A 19,848-nucleotide genomic window follows, 5' to 3' on the forward strand; every position below is an offset into this window, starting at 1 on the left:
TGCCCTAAGGCAGAGGGGTAGGAGCCTGTTGCTGCAGTGACCTGTTCTGGAGCCAAGAGTGGTTGGGGCTGGAAGGAATCTCAAAGCAAATCTCACTCCACCCCCTGCCATGGGCAGGAATGCAGGGTTAGCCTCTTCCCTGGCCCAGCATGGGAATGCTGGAGAGTTGGGATGGAGCAGAGGTGGAAGGTGTCCCACTGCTGTGGCTGGAGCCACCCAGGGAGCTCTGCTGTCCTGGGATAGCAGCCAGGAGGAATTTCCCATCTCTGTGCAAGCTGTGAGGGGTCGCTAGGTGAGAAGGAGGGGGCGTGTGGTGCTGCTCAAAACCAGATCCTGCTGGGGCAACGCAGCCAACCAGTCCCTGCTCCCACCCTCAGGCTCTCCTGGGCTCTCCTCCAAGCCTCTCTCCAGGCCCCTTCCAGCTGCAGCAGCTCCTTCCCTTCCCTGGCCCCCACTCTTCCCCTAAGCCCCCATGGAGACAAGAGCTGGGCCCAGCGTGTTGGTATACATCATACATTTATTAGTGAATATCCCTCTCAAAATCAGCCACAACATTAAAAAAAATAATGATTGCACTACTTGGTCAAGCAGAACTAGCAACTTTCATTTTAAAAAAAGTACAAATCTGTTAAAAATTTCAATCAGTATAATACACATATATATAATACAACATACTAGTTATGTTAAATGCTACAAAACCAATATGATTCCAATGGAATGGAAAAAAACAAACACTTTTAGAGCTTTAAGAACCTTTTTTTCTATATATTAGCCTTTTTTCAAATACATACATGGGAAAAATGAGGTAACTGTAAAATGTGCAAGTAACAGAGCAAAAAAAATTATATATATATATTTATATATATATATATATATATAAAAACTTTCTAACACAGAACACACGTCCTAGCACCTTCCGGGGAGCCGCGGGGAACGCGGGGGTCCCACCGGAGGGCCCGGGGACTGGTATAATAGAACAGTAAACAGTCCACTATCCCACCACAGGAATTCATTGGTAAACAGTGGTATCTACAGCGCAGTCAGCAATCACAAACACCCTAAATAATTGTTTTTTAGTATTTTTTTTGTCATTTTTTCTTTTTGTTATTTTTTTTTAAATGATACTTTTAGCTGCTCATTGGAATAAATTCTGCAGCACACGAGCTGTGAGCTTTCGAGTCGCCGTCAAAGGACCGTAAGGCTTTCCTGGCTCCCTGGGCACCGCGAGGGCGGGAGGGGAGGAGGGGGCGTCTCCGGGGGCGCGAAGCCGGGGACTCCTTTGGTTATCTGTCACTGAGTGAGGGACGGGGAAGGGGCCGGGGTCCTGCCCAAGGGGCACCGAGCCCAGCGGTGCCGGCACCCGTGCCACGGCGGAGCGGGTGGCGCCGGGCCGGGGCCCTCGGCCTCGATGCTCCGGCCGCCGGAGAGGTGGGAAAGGGCGGCGAGGGGGAGCCGGCCCGTAGCCCCCCACCGCTCGCCACCCCCCCGCGCCCGACCGGGCAGCGCGTCCGGGGCCGGCCCACCGGTGGCTGGCACTGCCCTCTGGCCCTCAGCGTGGGGAACACCACCGTGCCCGCCCATGTGCCGGGCGCGGCCCCCTCACCTCGCACCCGGCCGAGCCACCGCCGGGGGCCAGCCCCGCGCCTGCCCCCCGCCCCGCGGGGAGCCGCCCCCTCCCGCCCCGGTCCCTTGCACACGCCGCCGCCGCGGGCGCGGACCCCGCGGGGACGGCCCTGAAAGTCTCACGGTCCTGCTGTGGCGTTGCGGACATGTGCAGTACAGTGCATGGCAGTATCAGCTGAGCACAAAAACCCCTCTCCCCACCCCCCTCACCCCACAGCCGGCTAGACGTAGCCAAGACCACGTTCCAAGCTGGTCAGACATGCATGCATATTTGTGAACATTTACATAGGGCTGGCGTCCGCTCGGAAGCTCCCAGGCGTCAGCGACGCGCCGGGAGGGGAGGGCGGTGCTCTCACCACCACCCCTGCCACCGCCTCCCGTCACCCTCCTCGCTAATTAATCATGCAAAACAACGGCCACGCGGGATTGATGGAGCCGGGCGGCGGCGTGGCGGCTTCTCCCCCAGAGCCTGCAAGGGCAGGGGGGATACGGTGGCAAGGGGACCGCTCACAGCTTCCCCCGCACCAGCCGGGCCGAGGCCAGGGTAGCACTGAAAATATTCCACGAAGTTATGAATAAACCCCCCCCGCTCTGGGGGCCGCAGCCCAGCCGGCCCCTCGCTGCCCACGGCCGGGGAATCCGCGCCGTCCAGCCAGCAGGACGGGGCACGGGGCTACCTTGATTTACGTCGTCGGGACAGAGATACGAGCAGGAGCCAGGGGCCGGGCAGCACACCGGGGACACCACATGCCCAAAGCCCTAGGGACGGGGTTGGCGTCCCCTCCTCAAGCTTGGCTGCCTTGCAGGATGCCACACGGCCTGGCCCCGGGAGCTGCGCTGGCCAGGCACAGGGGAATGAACAGGGAGAGGGGCCAGGGCTGCGCCAGCACCATCCTCCCACTGGTGAAACACCCCAAGCAGCCATAGCTCTCTGGGGCTCCCCAGGGCAGCCGAGGCAGGAGAGAGGCTGTACCAGGCTCTGCACAGGAGCGGGGACAGAAGCATTCCTGTGTTCCTGCCTTTCTGCCCCAGCCATGCCGCGGGGTTGCTGGTGTCCCACCTTGGCCACACTCCGCCAGCCTCCTTCTCCGGCTGTCCCCGGGGCCGGGGTGCTGCCGGCATCAAACCCGCAGCGCTCCCTCCTCTCTCCTCCCCGCGTCCTCCGAGATCAACGCTGAGGGGAGGAGCCGCCTGCGTGCCCCTAGGGCAAACGGCCAAGGAACCAAAAACATGACGGAAATGAAAAGGAAACAAGGGGGAAAAAAAAAACTATCGTAAAAAAAAAAAAAATAGTGACAAAGGGAAAAACCACTAATTCCCTAGGAGAGTACAAAGACCTGGAAAGTGATGGAGCAACAACAGCGTCTTTGGAGCGCAGAGGGCACGGCCACGCACCTCCCGCCTCCAGCACAACACGATTCGGGGCCCTGGGAGCGCAGCGGGCAGGCGTCCGGCTGAGTCCGTGCCCCGGCGGGGAGGAGGAGGGCTGGCCGGGAGCCCAGACTGCTCAATGCTCACCACATCCGAGGAGAGGCTTTGGGGAGGGGGGGTAAGCACAGGGTCAGGCCCTAGCAGCGGGCAGCAGCCCCCGCCCCAGCCCGGCGTCCTTGTCCTCTAGCGAATTGTGCGGCACAGCGCCCGCCAGCCTCAGTCCGCCTCCCGCTGCACCTCCGACGCGTCCGCCCGGCAGATCGGGCACGTGCGGTTCGCCTGCGGGCAGCCAGAGATGGGGCAAGTGAGCAAGGCTGGAGCCACATCCCAGGAGTGGCTTATCCTGCACAGTGCTCAGCCCCAGCTCCCAGTGCATGCAGGACACGCAAAAGGCAGCACCCCATACCCACAGCACCCCAAGAAGCCACCCCGCTCCCCAGAGCGGGCACAGGCAGTACCTTTAACCATTTGTCGACACACTTGGCGTGGAACTCGTGGTTGCAGGGCAGGACGCGGAGAAGCTGCCGGGCCTCGAAGTCGCTGAAGCACACGACGCACCTGGGGGAAGCAGCCATCAGTACAGCCCCACTGCCAGCCACGGCCCCCAATCCCCCCCAGGCCTCCCACGGGCACCCCAAGCTCACTCACAGGGTCTGCTCAGACTGGTGGCTCTCGGGGTTGAAGCGGTAGGACGGGAGGTGCTCGATGTCTGCTTTGGTGAGTCCCCGTGGCTTGGCCTCCCCCAGCCGCTCGGCCAAGTTCAGCAGTGCCTGGAGGGAGGTGCAGAGGCCGGCTCAGCTCATCTCCTGTTCTGGCACAGCACCCCTCCAGACTTCCCCCTCCCAGCAGAGAATCAGCAAACCCCCCTCATTCTCCCATCTCATCACTGTGAGGAAGCCAAGCAGACTCACCTCATAATTCTCCATCTCCACATCATCCACGTCCAGGTCTAAGCTGATCGTGGGCCCCACGGCCGTTGGCGACACAGGAAGCATAGAACTGGGGGGAAGGACAGGGCAGTCAGCATGGGGCTGCAAACCCCAACATCCACCCTGGCACCCCCCGGCGGGCACAGCCCCCTGTGCCATCACAGTGCCACTGTGGCCCCCATCCACAGTGCCTCCCCTGCCCTATACATCCTAGAACATCCCCAGCAGTACTCACAGGAAATAGGGCAGGAAGCTCGGATAGTACGGAGGCGGCGGCGGAGGGGGTGGCGGTGGGGGCAGCGCCTGTTGCAGCCGGTACCGCTGGGTGTTCAGCCGCCGGGGCATCATGTGGGGGTATGGCTGCAGGGAGAGATGGGGCACTCAGAGTCATGCCAGCCCCACAGTGTTCCCATCCCCTCCCCAGGATGGGGACTCACCACGCCAAATGGCAGTTCTTGGTGCAGCGGGTCGTGGGGGAGGTAATGCAGCGGCATGGAGGGCGACAGTGTGGGAGCGTGGTGAGACGGAGGGTACGTGAAGCCTGCGATGGGGTGCTGCTCCCCTCGCAGGTCCACGTCATTGTCTATCCTCTGCAGAGGCTGTGGGGAAAGAGTTAGGCTGGGAGGAGCATCCCAAATTACACCTCCCTGATGCTATGAAGAGAGAGGCATCCCTGCCCACCACCCCCAGCTTAGAACCACAGGGGTTGCAGAAGGACAAGACCCCAGGGTGGTGGGTGCATCATGTCCCCAGCCTGTCCCTCCACCCCAACTCACCATACGTGGATGCTGGGCTTGGAGAGGTACGAATTGCCCCAGGGGGGCCATGTGGGGCGGCTGGTGGGGGGGCACTGGCGGTGGGGGTGGGTGCAGGATGTAATGGTCGCTGGAGATGATGGGGGGGAATGTCTGGTAGGAGACGGGAAGTTGTTGCATGGCACATGCCTGAATCAGCTGTGGTGAGAGACAGAGAGAAAAACAAGGGTCAGACACCCCTGCCCCCTCCCCAGGGCCTCCAGAGGACCCTGTGCTCCCAGAAACTTGCACTACAGTGGGCTTGGGTACCCACAGGACTCTGGGCACTCACGGCCCAGGCTGTCCCCAGGTGTCCCCCGCTGTGACTCACCGGGGGTGGGAGGCAGCAGAGCGGGTAGTGCTGTCCGCTGAACATCACTGAGCATGCTGGGAGCTGCTGGGTGCTGCACCCAGGGATGTGCTGGCCAGCGTGGATGGGGAAGCCTTGCGTCGTTACGGTGGTAACCGTGTAGGAGAGAGGGACAGGTCCCTGGTGCACCTAAGGACAAGGTGCCGAGGGCTCAGTCAGGGTACAGCCCTGTCTGAGCTGTCCCTGTCCTGACAGGGTCATAGCAGGACTCTGGGCACTCAGCTCTGGGACAAAACACCTGGCATGCCCATCCTGCTGGTGTGGCCAGAGGAACGGGCTGAGTGAGGGCTCAACTTGAGGGAGTTTTGAGCCCTTCTTTCCTCCACACAGACAGGCTGACACAGCCTCCAAACACATCACCATTACCATGGATTATGATGACAGCTGTCACATGAACAACCGTACAAGGGGACTGTGCCCAGCCCCTGGGAGCAGGGACCACCCTGGACATACTCAGAAGGCAGAGGGACTCCAAGATTTAAATCTCGGAGAATCAGAGCACCAGCAGGCTCAGGGCTGGGTGATCCCAGCAGCAAGTGGGCAGAAGGGACCTAAGGACATGTCACCACCCCAAACAACAGCCCAAGGAACACCACAGGATCACACTCAGGAGTGGGACTGGGGGCTGCAGCACCTACCTGGTCATGCAGATCCACCATGAATGGGTTCTGGTGGGGTGGGTGAGCGGCTGGGTGAAGCATTCGTGGCGGCGTGCTGGGAAGAGCGTAGGCGCGGGGCTCATCTACAGGGATGTGCGGCTGCTGGGGGAAGGCAGGGTGCACCTGGGGCTCATCCTGGCCCAGCAGGGTTGCCAGAGGTCGATCGCGTCGTCCCCACTGACGCCTGGCAGAGGGGCTGTGGGGCCACCGCAGGAGAGAAACAGAGCAGGAGTGACCCCCCAGGCCAGAGGGGCACCACAGCCCCAGGCAGGATGGCTACAGGACGATCAGCCCAGTGCCCAGGGTGAGATACTCAGGGCATTGTGCCAGGCCACGTCAGGCTGGACAGCTCCAGAACCAGCTTCTCTGCTCACCCTGCAAGTGCCCTCTCCGTGTCCGCAGCATAAAAAGGACCCCTGCTCCCCAGGGACCCCTCATTTGGGCCAGGTGGATCTGCTTCCCTGTCAATGTCCCCCCAAGCCCCACTGGGAGCCGGTGCCTTGCCCCAGCAGGACCAGAGAACCGGCCCCACAGCCCTACGTGCACAGGGGACGGGCTCCACACCGCCCTGCAGCCCGTACCTTCGCCGGAGGTGGTCGGGGCTGCTGCAGGGTCCCCCCGAGAAACGGCGCTGGGCAAAAGGGGCAGAGGGCGGCCGCCTATTCACTGCCAGTTCCCATGGTCGCATTGGTGACGTCGGGAGGCGGGTGGGCACACGGGACCTCAGGCTCCAGGCAGGGCAAGACACCAGCACCTTGAACTCTGCAAGAGGGACAGCGGGTCATGGCACTGTCCCGCCACCGCTCAGGCTGTTGCTCCATCCTCACAAGGATGGTGGTGCTGACAGCTGCAGCTCTTGCTGCTCCTCCACCCACCCCATCTCCCAGGGCTGCATATGGCCCTGAGAGGGGCTAGGAAGAGCCTGTTCCCAACTCCCTTGTTACTGTTCCTCCCCTTCATGGCCAGAGTCACCTCCCATGCACAACACAAAAAGAGAGAGAGAGAGAGAGAGAGAGAGAGAGAGAGAGAGAGAGCGCCTTATTTTTGCACTTATTTTTGGCACAGAGGAAAGAAAATGATGAAGAGCCCTGTGGCTGTGGCAGCATCCCAGCCTGCTCACCGGCCAACAGGGAACCTAAGCATGGCATGGGGAGTTCCAGCAGGTCCCTGATGCTGCTCTGGGGGCTGCTCTTTGTTGCTGAGCTCCTGCACATCCTGCTCTGGAGTGACACTGCTACCCCAGTGACAGGCTCAGGGGCTGGTGGTGGCAGCAGGGCTCATGGCCCTTCTCTGTCAACTCCCTGCTGCAAACAGGGTGCAGCCACACATCCCCACGGAGCAGGGGACAAGCATGGGCTGTGCTGAAGCCATGGAGGCAGCTCTGCTCCCCCAGATGCTCCCCAAGGCAGCGGGACAGTGGGAACACTGCCCTGGCCCTGCCCCATCTCCCCTCCTGCACCCAGCCTGACTGGTGTTCCTGCACCAGAGCCCCTCTCCCGGGCACAGCTCGACCCCTCAGCCCAAATCAACCCTGGCACAGCACAGAGGAGACATCTGCATTTGGGGCTGGGCTTCAGCAGGCTCTGCTTTCCCAGGTCCCAAAACGGCCTTCCTTGCCTTCATGGCTATCCAAGATCCTCCCTGAGTACCCTTCCATTGCCCAGCGTCCTTCAGCTTCCACAGCCTCAGGCCAGCACACGGCAGCAGCCGTGGCCTTGGCACCACAGCCCACACGCCCCTAAATCCAGCTCGCTGCAGGCTGGTGAGGTCCCCCCCAAAGCTTCTTCAGCTCCACCTCCTCCTCAGTGCCCATGGCAAAGACACACCCGGGACAGGAAACACACTCCGGGGACCTGGAGCCTGGGGAATGCTGCTCAGCAGGGGGATCTCAGCCCAGCAGAGAGAAGCTGCAATGCCACTTTTGGGTGATGGGTATCAACAACCACGGGGACAAGTCCTGTGCCACACACAAGTCTCTTCTTAACCTCATCTTCATCTCCACACTACTGTGGAAGCTGAAAGCAAATTTCTCTCTTTGTTTTGGTAGAAAAAATGAGGAAAAGCAAAAGCCACAGGCTGAGCCCTCCAGAACCTGTCTGTGACTGTCACCAGGGAAGGAGGTGTGCCTGACCAGGAGGTTCTTTCCACAGGGAGTTTATTCTGCCCACCTGGAAGCTCTGCCCGGCTGCAATATGCCCTTGAGTGGGCTGGGAGCCAGAATGCAGCAACAATCCAGGTTCAGCCCTACTCTGAAGAAGCTTCCCTGAGGTGTTACTGCTTCCAGTTCCACATCCTCACTCTCGGAGCACACGTGGTGCCAGGGCCCTGTGTGATCCCGCGGGCACCTTCCAGACCAGGCACCACAGCAACGGGCATGGAGATGGGCAGTACATCCACAGAGGAACACTGAAGCCATACAGGGGCTCGCCTGTTCCTGGGACCTCCAGAGCGGAGGGCTGCCTGCGCTCCTGGAACCCCAGGACGGCATCCCGAGGCAGGACGGCACCCCCGACTTGCGGGACAGCGCTGGCCCGGCCCTCGTCCTGCCACAAGCAGCACCCGTAAGGCGCCCACCCTCCTGTCCCGGGCGGGCACACCCGGCTCCCTCCGCACCCGCGGCTGGAAGCCAGCGGCCACGCCGAGCAGGGTGACCGTGACCCCGCGGAGGCCACCGCGGCTCCGAACGAAGGGGATCGCGGTCCCGCAGCCCCTCGGAGGGGCGGGGGGAGGCGGCTCCCGAGCCCCGCCGAGAACAAAGTTAGCAGCGCGCCAGCGCTCACGCCCGGTGCCATCTGCTCGGGCAGAGCCGGGCTCCGGGGCTGCCGGGGAGCCGCCCGCCCTGGGGGTCCTGCCACCCCGCTGCCACCCACCGCCGGCTCCGTCCCGGCACCCCCGGAGCCCCTTCCCCGCCGTTCGCAGGCGGGCGCCGCCAGCTCCCCCGGGAGCGGGGTCACCGCTGGCCCCGCCGCACCGGCAGCCCCTTCGGAAGGCCGACCCCGACTCCCAGCCCGACCCCCAGACCCGACCCGAACCCGACCCTCGGTGTCCGGGACGGCGGCGCACGGCGGGGCGAGCAGCACATCCCGGAGCGCACCGACGGAGCGCCCCACCGTGCAGCACCCCGGGGAGGCACCGCGGCCACCGGCAGCCGGGAGCGCACCCCAGCCCGCGCCCCCCGCCGCGGAGCCCCGCCGGTGCCGTTGCGGATCTGTGGCTTTAAGAGCGGCCGCTCCGGGGCCATGTGCTCGGCGCCAAACAAAAGCAATAACAAAGGCGGCCGCCGGACCCCGCCGCCGCCGCCCGGGGCAGGTGCCGTCGGGGGTCCGGGGGGCGGCCCCCGCCCCGCCCGCTCCCGCCCCCCCCGGCCCGCACGTACCTGCACCGATGGCCTGGGCCGCCGCTCCGGTGCCGCTGCGGCGCCCCCGCCCCCTCCCTCCCGCCGCTCTTTGTTCGCCGACGCCGGGCCCGGGCCTGCCCCCCCCGCCGGCCCGCCGCCGGCCCTCCCCTCCCTCCCTCCCGCCCGCCTCCCGCCGGGCCGGCCCCCTCCCCGCCGCCGCTGTTTCCGGTGCCTCTTTGTTTTCCGCGGCGCGGGGCGGCCGCGGCGGGCCGGGGTGCGCGGCGGGTGCCTGTCCCTTTAAGAAGCAGCGGGACGCACCGGACCGAGTCACAGCGCTCGGGGGCACCGGGGGCGCGCGCGGCTGGCGCGGGGGGGGAGGAGGGGGGTGGCCGGGGGCACCGGGGGGGGGGGGGGCGGCGCGGCGCGCGCGCGTCCCACGTGACCAGGCGTGTCACGGTCCGCAGCCATCTTGGAGCGCGGGGCCGCCACGCGGGGCAGCGACCCCCGGCCGAAACCACCGGGCTGGGCCCAGAACCGAGGGCACCGGGCACACACCGCCCTTCCCAAGTGGCCTGGTGGCGCTACCGGCCACCTCGCCCCGCTGCGACAGCCCCTAAGGCTGGTGGCACCGTACCTGCGCTGTGCCCCCGCATCACTCCCGGGCCCCTGCTCACCGGGCTCGCAGCTCCGTGGGCCCGGTGAGCCGCGGGGATGGCAGTCCCGTGTGCCCGGAAGTCGCCCGTGCTTCTGTGATGGTGGGCAGAAAGCACCGGGGTGGGGAAGCACGGCCTCGGCTCCCCAGCACCTTCCGTCCGCGCTCGGACGGGACCAAGGAGGAGCTACTCCAGTCCCGCTTAGGACATCGAACCTTTTGCCCGCACCGACCGCTCTCCCAGGGCATCTGTGGCCAGTTCAAACTTTTACGCACCAGAAAAGCCCCCTTTGCTTCAGAAAAGCCTCCTATTCTCTCACATTAATTAAGCAAGAAGCAGGAACTACTCGGACCATCTGCACACCTCCAGCTCACCTGAGCGAGTCACCCGGCTGGTGGCTAACGCTGAGAGCTGCACACCGAGAGGCCGAGCCGGCGGCTCCCCGGCAGCTGCACACCGAGAGGCCGAGCCGGCGGCTTCCCCGTGTGCCCCAGCAGCACCGCTCAGGCACCCGTCAAATCCCCGTGCTCAGGACAGCACATCGCAGCAGCTTCACTGAGCGCCAGATGCTGCATCCGAGCCAGATTTCCCCCGGTTACAACGCACACTTAGAAATTCCCAGGTAGGCGAGCGAGCCAGCCGGCAGCCCTGATGTAATGCCTATAAACCAGCCCTCCCCTGACAGCTGGGCTTTAAAGTGCTAACAACCAAAAGGGAGCTAATTAATTTGTAGCATCACCCCTTTCAAAGAAAACCTCAGACTGACGATTTAACAATTCAGTAGCTCGTTGTTGCAACGAGCAGTCGGATTCATCTTTGCTCGATTCCAGCCCTGTGCCCAGGTCCCTTCAGGCCCCTCTCAAGGCTCTCACCTCTTCACCCCAAATCCAGGTGTGCAGGAGGAACTACACCAGGCTCAAGGATCCTCCAGGACACAGAGCACTCTGGGGAAAGATCCCTCTACCATGACTGTCAGTAGCACCACGGCCAACTGCTAGGGGACACACAGGACAGGAAGGCAGCACAGCAGGGCAGACCTATGATGGTGTCAGAGCCACGCACTCAGGCAAGAACTCCAGCAGGAAGAGCCAAAGGATTGAATCAGCCCAAACCTGAACAACCACCCTCCAGGTCTGTTCCACTACAGCCTCTTTGCTTCAGGAGCTGGGGAACTACAGGGAAGAGAAGGAAAACAGCACTCTGTCCTTTGACCTTGCCATTGTTTGTGGGCAGAGGTAGCACTGCACCTTCACAAGACTGCCAGGACCTGGTCTGATCCTGGGCAGAGCAGTGGCAGCAGGCAGAGGCCTCAGATGATGGATATCTGTGCAGACACTCCCTCCAGACCCGCTCCAGCATCACCAGCTTCCCTGTGGGCAGCAGCTATCGATGTCCTCAGGAGGCATCAGGAGAAGCCATCGATGGGACACAGCTCACACGCTGCTCACGCTCCCTGCCCAGCCAGGCTGGATCATTCCCCCAGCACAGCCACACTGCACACGGCTGTGCCCAGTGAGGATGGAGCACCACACATCCAGCCACAGGATCAGAGCGTGTGGAAACAGCTCTGCCCACACTGTCTCAGAGACACAGCCATACACACAACATCACACTGTCCCAAGTGCAGAGCTCTGCCTGAAAAGCCATGTGAGGGGCCCAAAGGATGCTACAGCAAGGCTGGTAAGGTTGGTCAATGCTTCTGGGCCTGGACAAGGGATCCCAGTCCAGCCACAGAGACCTGTGACACCTCTGGTGAGTGGGACAGCCCATAAGCTTTAGATAGCTCTCTATGTGCAGGGGCTGCTCAGGCTGAACCTGGATGCTCTACAGCTGACAGGTGGCCCATCCTTTCCTTCAGGATAGCCAGGGGCCAGCAGGACAAAGTCTCCCTGAGCCCAGGCTCTTTAAGAGACCATCTGCTGCCACAGACATGCCACCTCCCTCGCTCCATATATAGGTCAGGTCTGACACAGGATTAGCCAGGGTGATCCAGTGGTGAGAGCACATCTCCCACTGGAGGCTTGGTCTGCCCTGTGCTCTCCCCAACACTCAGCATGCCAATGCTTCATCTCCACACTCTCCTGGGCCTCTCACACAAGTCCAGTGAGAGAAAGAGGCCCCAGATCCTACTCTTTTCTCCCCAGGGCCTAGAAAAAAAGCGTGAAGAAACTGGCACCAAGAACACGGAAGCTCTCAGACTGTAGGGAGGGAGGAGCAGTGGGAGTGTCCCTACCCTACCCAAGGCCCAACACAAGCACCAGGGGACATGGGACACCCCAACATCAGCAGGGTGAAGCGCTTCTCCACTGTGGAGATGGGGGAGCAAGGAGCTCCCTCCCTGCTCCACACACCGGGTGGAGCTGAGTTCACTGGCAGTGGAGGCAGGACGCCTCTGCCATGATCACACGCCACCCACTCCCACCCCCGGGCTGACAGCACTCCCATCAAACGCCTCCAGCCACACACACGTGGAGGATGCTGACATGAGGAGAGAGTAGCTGCACAGGCAGCGGAACTGATAACGCCCAGTTTCCTGTCGATCTCTCCCACGTGGATTCTCTGATGTCTAATAGCATGGCTGAGCTGCACTGCAGAGGGAGAACTAGCAGCACCTTCCTCCCCTGAGCCAGAGCCTGTAGCAAGCCAAGACCTCAGAGGCAGCATCCACACCTGACACCTACCCCAACTGACACCATCCAGCAAGTTCAAAGCAGAGTGAACACAGATAAACAGTAAGCTTGCAACAAGCCTTCATTTCCTTAGAACAGGGTAAATAATCTGCAGAGATCTCCACCTTCCTTCGCTTGCCCTAGAAACACCAGCACAACCTGAATGGCATGACCAGAAGGCTGCAGGTGCAGCAACTGAGTCCAGCTTGGCCACCTCTGTAGCTCAGCAGCATCAAGGAATGGGTTGTGTCCTCCTCTCTCCTGGGTGGCCTCTTCTCCCCTGAGCAGAAGCATGCTGAACTACACACACCTCTGTCTGTCCAGGCATCTTGCAGCAGCCACTTCCACAGTTCAGTTGCACATGGGTGGGAGGAAAAGAGCAAATGCCACCATGTCCATCTCCAACCTGCTGCCTGGGTAGACTCCCTGGTCCTTCCTTTCCTTCCTACTACAAGACACTCCTCTTCAGGACTCCATACTCCTCTGCCCTTCACTTTTAGTTCTCATTTCAGACAGCCCTTTCCTAAACCAGACCCAATCTCTCCTGGGACAGACACAGCACAGGGAGGAGGGATCACCCCTCTTTTCCTTCTCCACACAGCATCCCTGGAGTCCCCAGCTCATCTGTCACCTCTCCACAAGTATCTCTCTGAGTCCAGCCTGCTGTCTACATGCTGTGGACAGTGTTAATGGCATCTGCCAAGTGAGTGGCTGAGAGTAGGAGGGCCCAGGCTCCCACTGCTCTCGGTCAGAGCAGCTCCTGCAAAGGGATACAGGCAGAGCCAGGAGCTGGTGGATGGCGAAGAGCAGTTACCACTCAGCAAAACGAAGTGTCTCTTGAAAGCTCTAGTGACAGTCAGGAAGTTGGGCTGGGTGGTTTGTTCTGCATTTTAAGAAGCCTGCAGGGACACGGACAACCTGCAACAATCATTTTCAGAAAGGAGCTCAGAGAAACTCAGGATTTTCAGCAACCATTTACCCTCCTTTGTCCTTGATTAAAAATTTGCCAAGAGGCTGCTTATAAGATGCACCAAAACAGGGAGTGACCACTACCCTAAGTGCAGAGGAGGTTTGCTGCAATATGTCCCCGTACATCACTCAGAGAACCCCACACCAGTGCCCGAGGTTGGTTTTAAGAGCAAAAACATTACTTTCAAGCTGACAGCCCCCGCGCACAAAGCGCAACGGCGGTGACAAGAGAGCAGCCTGGGGCACAGGAGCTGCCTGACCTCTGCTACAGCTCTCAACAGCAGATTTTTATTGTTCACCACTTTCCCAAAGCACAGGCATGGAGAGAAAACCAACTAAGACACTTGTCTCAAAATGCAAATACAGCTAGGGAGCCCCACCAGCCCAGCAGAGGAAAGACAACCTGCCTGGAGGGGACCGCGCCTCAGCATTCCCCCTCAGGCTCGGGGGAAGGAGGACCAGAACGTGCGCCCTCCCTTCCCAGGGGCAACGGCGAGAGATGCCAGAAGCCTGGATCACCAAGACACAGGCTCACCCGAGAGAAAGCAGCTCCTAACACAGTACTGCAGGCCAGTCCTCTGCTCTGCATGGCTGAGCTAAAATCCTACTTTCCAGGGTAACCAAGGAAAACCCAGAACTACAGCTCTGCAGCCAGTGAGAGCAGGTCTCCAGGGACCAGCCTGCAGCTAGAAAATAATATTCCCAAGGCCTGCAACGAGCACTGTTTGTTGGGGACACTGCTCAACATCACTCTCTGCCATGCACAGAGCAAAGTGTGGAGTCCTCCCAAACCACCCCACTCCAGAAAACCCAGACATGCCACACTGGACATGGGACCCATCGTCTGCTTGTGCCCTCCAGGAAACAGCTCCTGCCCAAAATGCTGAGGACTTGCAGGTGCAAGGGTGGAGGAAATGATAAGCACCATGGTGCAGCTCTGCTGCCCAGAGTCAGCAGGCTGGCTTCTCCCAACACCCTTGTGAGCTGACAGCACAGATCCACACTGCTCCCCTCTGGAACTGACCTGTCTCAGGGAGCCACGCAACATCCTCATGTAGCTCCATGACCACAGGGCTCAGGGCTTGGCTCTCCCAAGTTCCTGCATCAATGTCGAGGGCTCTGGGAGAGCTCCCCAGCACCAGCAGCTTCCTTGGATGTTTTAGCAGCCTCTGGACAATCAGACTGGCACCCTACAGGCTGTGCCTGCAAGGTGGGTACACAAACCCCTTGGCCAACCAATTACCCACACACAGCAGGTGACAAACCATGCTTCTCCAGACTGGTCCAAGCAGGGAGCCACGGGATCGTGGGAAAATGTTGTGCCCCAGCTTCTCAATAAAGAGGTGAAAACCCCAAAAGCATCAGAAGCCAGGCTTTTCTGCCGAAAACCAGCGCCGTGCGCCTGCCACCAGCACCGAGCCGTGCCCCGAGGCCAGCCTCACGTGACAGTGGAGTGGATGCACACAGGAGGAGTGGCTGTAGTGACAGCGTTACAGCTTGTGTCCAACACACAGCTGAGCCCAGCAAATCCCAGCGCTCTGCAGCTCTCCTTTACAAACTCCACACACTGCGCAGGTACCCGAGCGTCAGTGAGAGCTCAGTGCCCACAGCCCCAGGAAAATGACACCTAGAGGGAGAGAGCCCAGTGAATACAGGGCTCTCAAACTCTCTGCTGTCCATTAGCACAAGGACAGGCCCACACCAAGCCCCAGGAACCAAGGACAGCTGTTCTTACACCAGCCCCAATTGCCCAGCCCCTCTGCTATTTCAGCACACGTACTCCCAGCAGGAAGCAGGGACACCCAGCAGGGTAAGCAGAACTTCACCGTGTCTAACTCTGCTCCAAGTGACTTTACATCTTTCCTTACTCTACCCTGGGTGGCAGGACTTGGGCAGTTCTGCAGACAACCTGGGAGAAAAATGATGCAAGATGAAGCCCAGCCCTTACCTGCCAGCTGTTATTTCATTCCTCTAACAGGTCCATAAACCAAGGATAATTAAATCTCTCCTAAACTCTCTTCCATTTAAAATAAAAATCTATAGTCCCTATTTCATTAGCTGGCTCTAGGTTTTACAGCTTGATCAATTCCCCTCACAGGGCCCTGGTCCTGGGCAGGCAAATGCAAACATGCAGCTTCCATGGTGTCGGTCAATGGGATTCACAAAGTCTCCCACCCCATTCCTTGTTCCTCACTCACCAAAGGGAGCCACATAGCCCAGCAGGCAGGGACAGTGTGTTTCACTGCTCAGGGGAACACCACTGCCATGCGTGGCTTCAGAGGTTGGAGTGAGCACCTGGCAAGAACAGAGGCAGCAGCGACTCTTCCTCTCCACTGAAGGGCCCCAAGAACGCAGCCGTGACCCTAAAGGCGAAGCAGCCCAGCATGCCAGCGGGGTGACATCTCCCTGTTTGCTGCACAGTGAAGAGGGACAAGGCTCAGCTCTCACAGCTGACAGCTGGAGCCAGAGCCCACCACAAGCACCAGCTGGGAACCAAGAGCAGCCGCCACCTCTGTGACCTCCCTGCACACAAAGCGGAAGAGACTCGTCACTGAGACCCAGGCACACGGGCTCAGTGCTTCCTGCCCTTCCCAGCCCTCTGCTGCTGCCCTGCCACAACACCTTCCCCCTGCCAGCCTGCCAGGCCAGTAGGCTCCAGATGGCTCTTGCCACCCCTGCAAGCCTCTCCCTCCACTGCAGGAGCTTCCAAAGCCTGGCAGCAGATGGAGGGACCACAGCAGCATCCAGCGCTGCACCGAGAGCATCCAGGCAGAGCCCACAGAGTGGACATCAAAGTGCTGGGCAGCCCTTGGCCAGCACCCAGGTGCCCCTCAGCACCTATCACATCATTTCCCTCTGTTCCAGGTGCATATCCCTCCCTCCCTCCCACCTCTGCACAGCCAGAAAGCAGCAAGTTGCCACAGTCTGAGTCCTGTCAGTGCCAGGACACACCATGGTGGCAGCCACAGAAGGAAGGTCCGGCAGCCCCAGCTCCAGTGAGCTCTGCCCTGGCCACACAATGCCAGTGATGGACAGATCACACCACCAGGGCCCAAATCCTGATCTGTAAACAAACCAGCTGGTACTCGCCAGGGGATATCAGAACAGATTTCTGTCCACCACTTGGAGAATGCCTAGTTCCAAGCAAGGCTAGGGGAACAAAGCTTTGCCATCCCACCAGGACTCCTTGCATGGCTGCATGCAGGGAGGTGGCACTGGAGCCTCCCAAACACACACAGGTGCCTCCTGCCTCACCTCCCATGCCTACACCTGCCCTGTCTCCACTGGCACAATGTCCCAATGTGGGGGGGAATGGAGGGGCCACATTTCACCTGCTAAACCTAACCCACTGCTCGAGGGGTGTGACACCACCCGGCCAGCCCCAGAGCAGACACCCAAAGGTGACAAACAAAGGCGCCCAGCAGGCACTCCGCATTAGCAGTATTTTTAGACACCACTATGGAGCCGGCCTTATTATTTTCATTGCAACGTGCATAATTACCCACCATGCACCGCAGTGACATCAGACGCAGCCGGCTCTCCTCCGACAGCTGCTCCTCCTCCTCCCGGGGCTCCTGCTGGCCCCGGGGACACACCTGCCCTGCCGGGCCCTGCCCTGCGCATCTCCCCGGGGCACAGGACCCCACCTCGAGGGGGGCCTCGAGGTCCTGGGCCATCACAGCCGACCTGGGCGCAGGTGATAGAGGGACAGAGCAGGGCACTGGCACAGGACAGACAGAGGCAAGCACAGGGACGATGTCCGGAGCTGCAGGCGCATACAGCCAGTTGTGCTGGAGCACGGGGTCGGTGCAGAGCTGGTGGACAAGCTACCAGCACAAAACAGAGCCACGCTCCTGGAAAGAGGGGCTGTCCTCAGACAGAGAAATAGAACCTGCCTAGCCACAGAGCTCAACTCCTGCCCGGGAGAGCAAACCCTGGAGCGCATCCCAGCTGCCCACAACGCGATCCCACACATCCTCCGTGGGACAGGGCTGCCACGGGTCCACACACAGCCCACGGTGCCAGCACAGATCCTGCCGGGCCGGTAGCACGGCTTGTGCCACTGCCACCACCCCGGGTGCCACTGCCCCCACCCCGTCACCTCGGACTCATTTGTTTCCTACCTCCTCCCCAGGGACAACTTTCCGAAGAGTTTCACCACTTCCCCTCCCGTCCCCTGTCCCACACCAGAGCTTGCCCCGAGCTGGCACAGTTTACCGGGTCCGGGGGAACGGCGGACGGGACACCGCGAGGTGCCAAGCGGGACGAGGACACAGCCAGTCAGAAGCCCCTAACTGAAGCCAGACAACCACCTCAGCAGAAGCCCCTAACTCCCGCCCGCCCGGGGTCGCGGGAGACCCCAGGAAGGGGCTCCGGCCGGGGCAGGCTCGCACAGCCCCCACGGGCAGCCGCGCTCCGGTTCCCTCCCCGCTGCCCCCCCTGTCCCCGCGGGGCTCCCCCAGCAGCGGGGGCTCCTCCCACCGCCCTGCGGCTGCACCGGGCCTGGGCTGCGCTTCACGGCCGCTTCCCCGAACCCCAATGCCCCGGCAGCCGCCACCCCCGCCCGCGCCAGCCATCCGCCCCCTCCGCGCACCGGGCCCGGCCCGGCCGCCTCCGCCGCACCGGGCCGCGCTCGTTCCTCCGCCCGCCGCACCGGGGCCCGCAGCCCCGCATCCGCCCCATCGCTCCGGGCCCTGCCCGCCGCCCTTCCTGTCCCGCTGCCCCGGGGCCGCCCTCCCCCTTCCCCCAGCCCCGGGCCCTGGCCGCCGCCTCCCCCTGGTGCCCCGGCCCTGCCCCGCACAGCCCGGGCCTGCGGCCGCCGCCGCGCCCCGTACCTTCGGGAGGCGCGCCCCCGGCGCTCGGTGCCGTGCCCCGGCGCTGCCCGCCCCTCAGCCCGCTCGCATGGCGCGGCGGCCGGGCCCGCCGGGCTCCGTGTCCGTCCCGGTGCCGGTGCCAGTCCCGGTGCCGCTCCCGCTCCGGCCTCAGCCCCGCCTCATGGCGCCCCCGCGCCCGCCGCGCCGATGGAACCGGCCGCGCCGCGCTGCCCCCCCCCTCCCCGCTCAGCGCCGCCTCCCCCCCCGCGCCGCGCCGATGGGCGCGCCCGCCGCCTCCTGCCGTAATAAACCCAAGAGCGGCGCACAGAAACTGCACCGGGGGATTGAGGCCGTAATGCTCCGAGCGGCAGCGCATCCACGGCACAGCCACCGAGCTGGGACCGTCACAGGAATTAGACAATCACAGAATCAGTTAGGTTGGAAAAGAGCTCTGAGATCATGCAGCCCAACCTACGACACAGCACCACTATGCCAACTAGACCGTGGCACTAAGTGCCACATCCATTCTTGCCTTAAACATCTCCAGGGACGGTGACTCCACCACCTCCCTGGGCAGCCCATTCCCGTGCCTCGCAAACCTTTCCATGAATAAATTCTTCCTGATGTCCAACCTAAACCTTCACTGGTTGCCAGGGGAAAGAGGTCGACTCCCACCTGGCTACAACCGCTTTTCAGGTAATTGTGGATGTCTCAGGGCAGCCCTGGGAGGTGTGGAAGTGCCCCAGGACAGCAAGGGACAGTTTGCAGAACAGTGTCCAGCACCAGCTCCAGGAGTCTCGGGGGAGGCACCCCGGGACAGCCCTGGGAGACTCTGGGGGTAACTGCAGGCAGCTCACAGGGCGTCTGTGAGGATGTCCTGGAGCAGCCTCTGCAGAAGCTCAGGAGAGCTTTGCTAAGGGGTGCTCACAGTCTGTCCCCTGCAGCCCCTTCTCTGGGGGTTCTCTGACCCACGTGTAGGGTGAGATGGGAACCACAGAGCAGGCTGAGTGTCTGGAGACACTCCAGAGTTTCTCCAGTATCCAGGCCCTGAGGGTTCCCCAGGGAATAGGGCCAGGGATGCAGGGGTCCAACAGGCTGGCCATGCCCCCCCACCACCACCTCCCAGCCCTTTTCTGCCTGAGCAGAGCTGGACAATCCACCCTTGTCCCTAGCGGGTCTGAAGTAGGTCAGGGAGGCTGGGCCAGGCTCCTGGGGAGGGGAGTGGGTGGCAGGGGGTGCAGAGGGCCCCCGGCACCCGCCCCAGTGGCCACACCACAAGGCTGGTGCCCACCCCCTGTCCTGGTAGGACCCCAGTGTCCCCAGCCCAGGGGATGCAGGGCATTTCCCTAACCCCCCTTTGGTCTCCTGGGGTGGTTTGGGATCCCTCTGCATCCCTGCAGGCTCCACACCCCTTCTGGGAGCTGGGGTCCCATGGATGCAGGTTGGGGGGTGCCCGAATCCTGAGGGACAGCACCCAGCATGAGAGCTGGGGACTTGGTTTTGGGGAGTGAGCCTGGAGCTGAGCTGGGTGGGAGCTGCAGGATGAGAACAAGGAATACAGAAGAGGGGGGAGGGATTTCTCACCCCTTAATTGCAGTTA

The 19,848-nt window shown here is 61.7% G+C and overlaps 1 protein-coding gene across 1 annotated transcript; it reads right to left on the bottom strand.

The window, feature by feature from the left end:
• Positions 1-497: 497 nt before the first annotated feature.
• RNF44 (ring finger protein 44) lies at positions 498-10,135 on the bottom strand. The gene is given in 15 exon segments (XM_054516454.1): positions 498-3,333; positions 3,513-3,612; positions 3,703-3,824; positions 3,966-4,053; positions 4,219-4,343; positions 4,421-4,582; positions 4,760-4,936; positions 5,109-5,276; positions 5,786-6,002; positions 6,388-6,568; positions 9,183-9,231; positions 9,233-9,287; positions 9,289-9,431; positions 9,433-9,528; positions 9,531-10,135. Coding segments are annotated over 15 exon segments (1,827 nt in total). The 5' UTR covers positions 9,612-10,135; the 3' UTR covers positions 498-3,270.
• Positions 10,136-19,848: the final 9,713 nt, after the last annotated feature.

This window comes from Molothrus ater, chromosome 15 (assembly GCF_012460135.2).
Source record: "Molothrus ater isolate BHLD 08-10-18 breed brown headed cowbird chromosome 15, BPBGC_Mater_1.1, whole genome shotgun sequence".
NCBI classification, from domain to species: Eukaryota; Metazoa; Chordata; class Aves; order Passeriformes; family Icteridae; genus Molothrus; species Molothrus ater.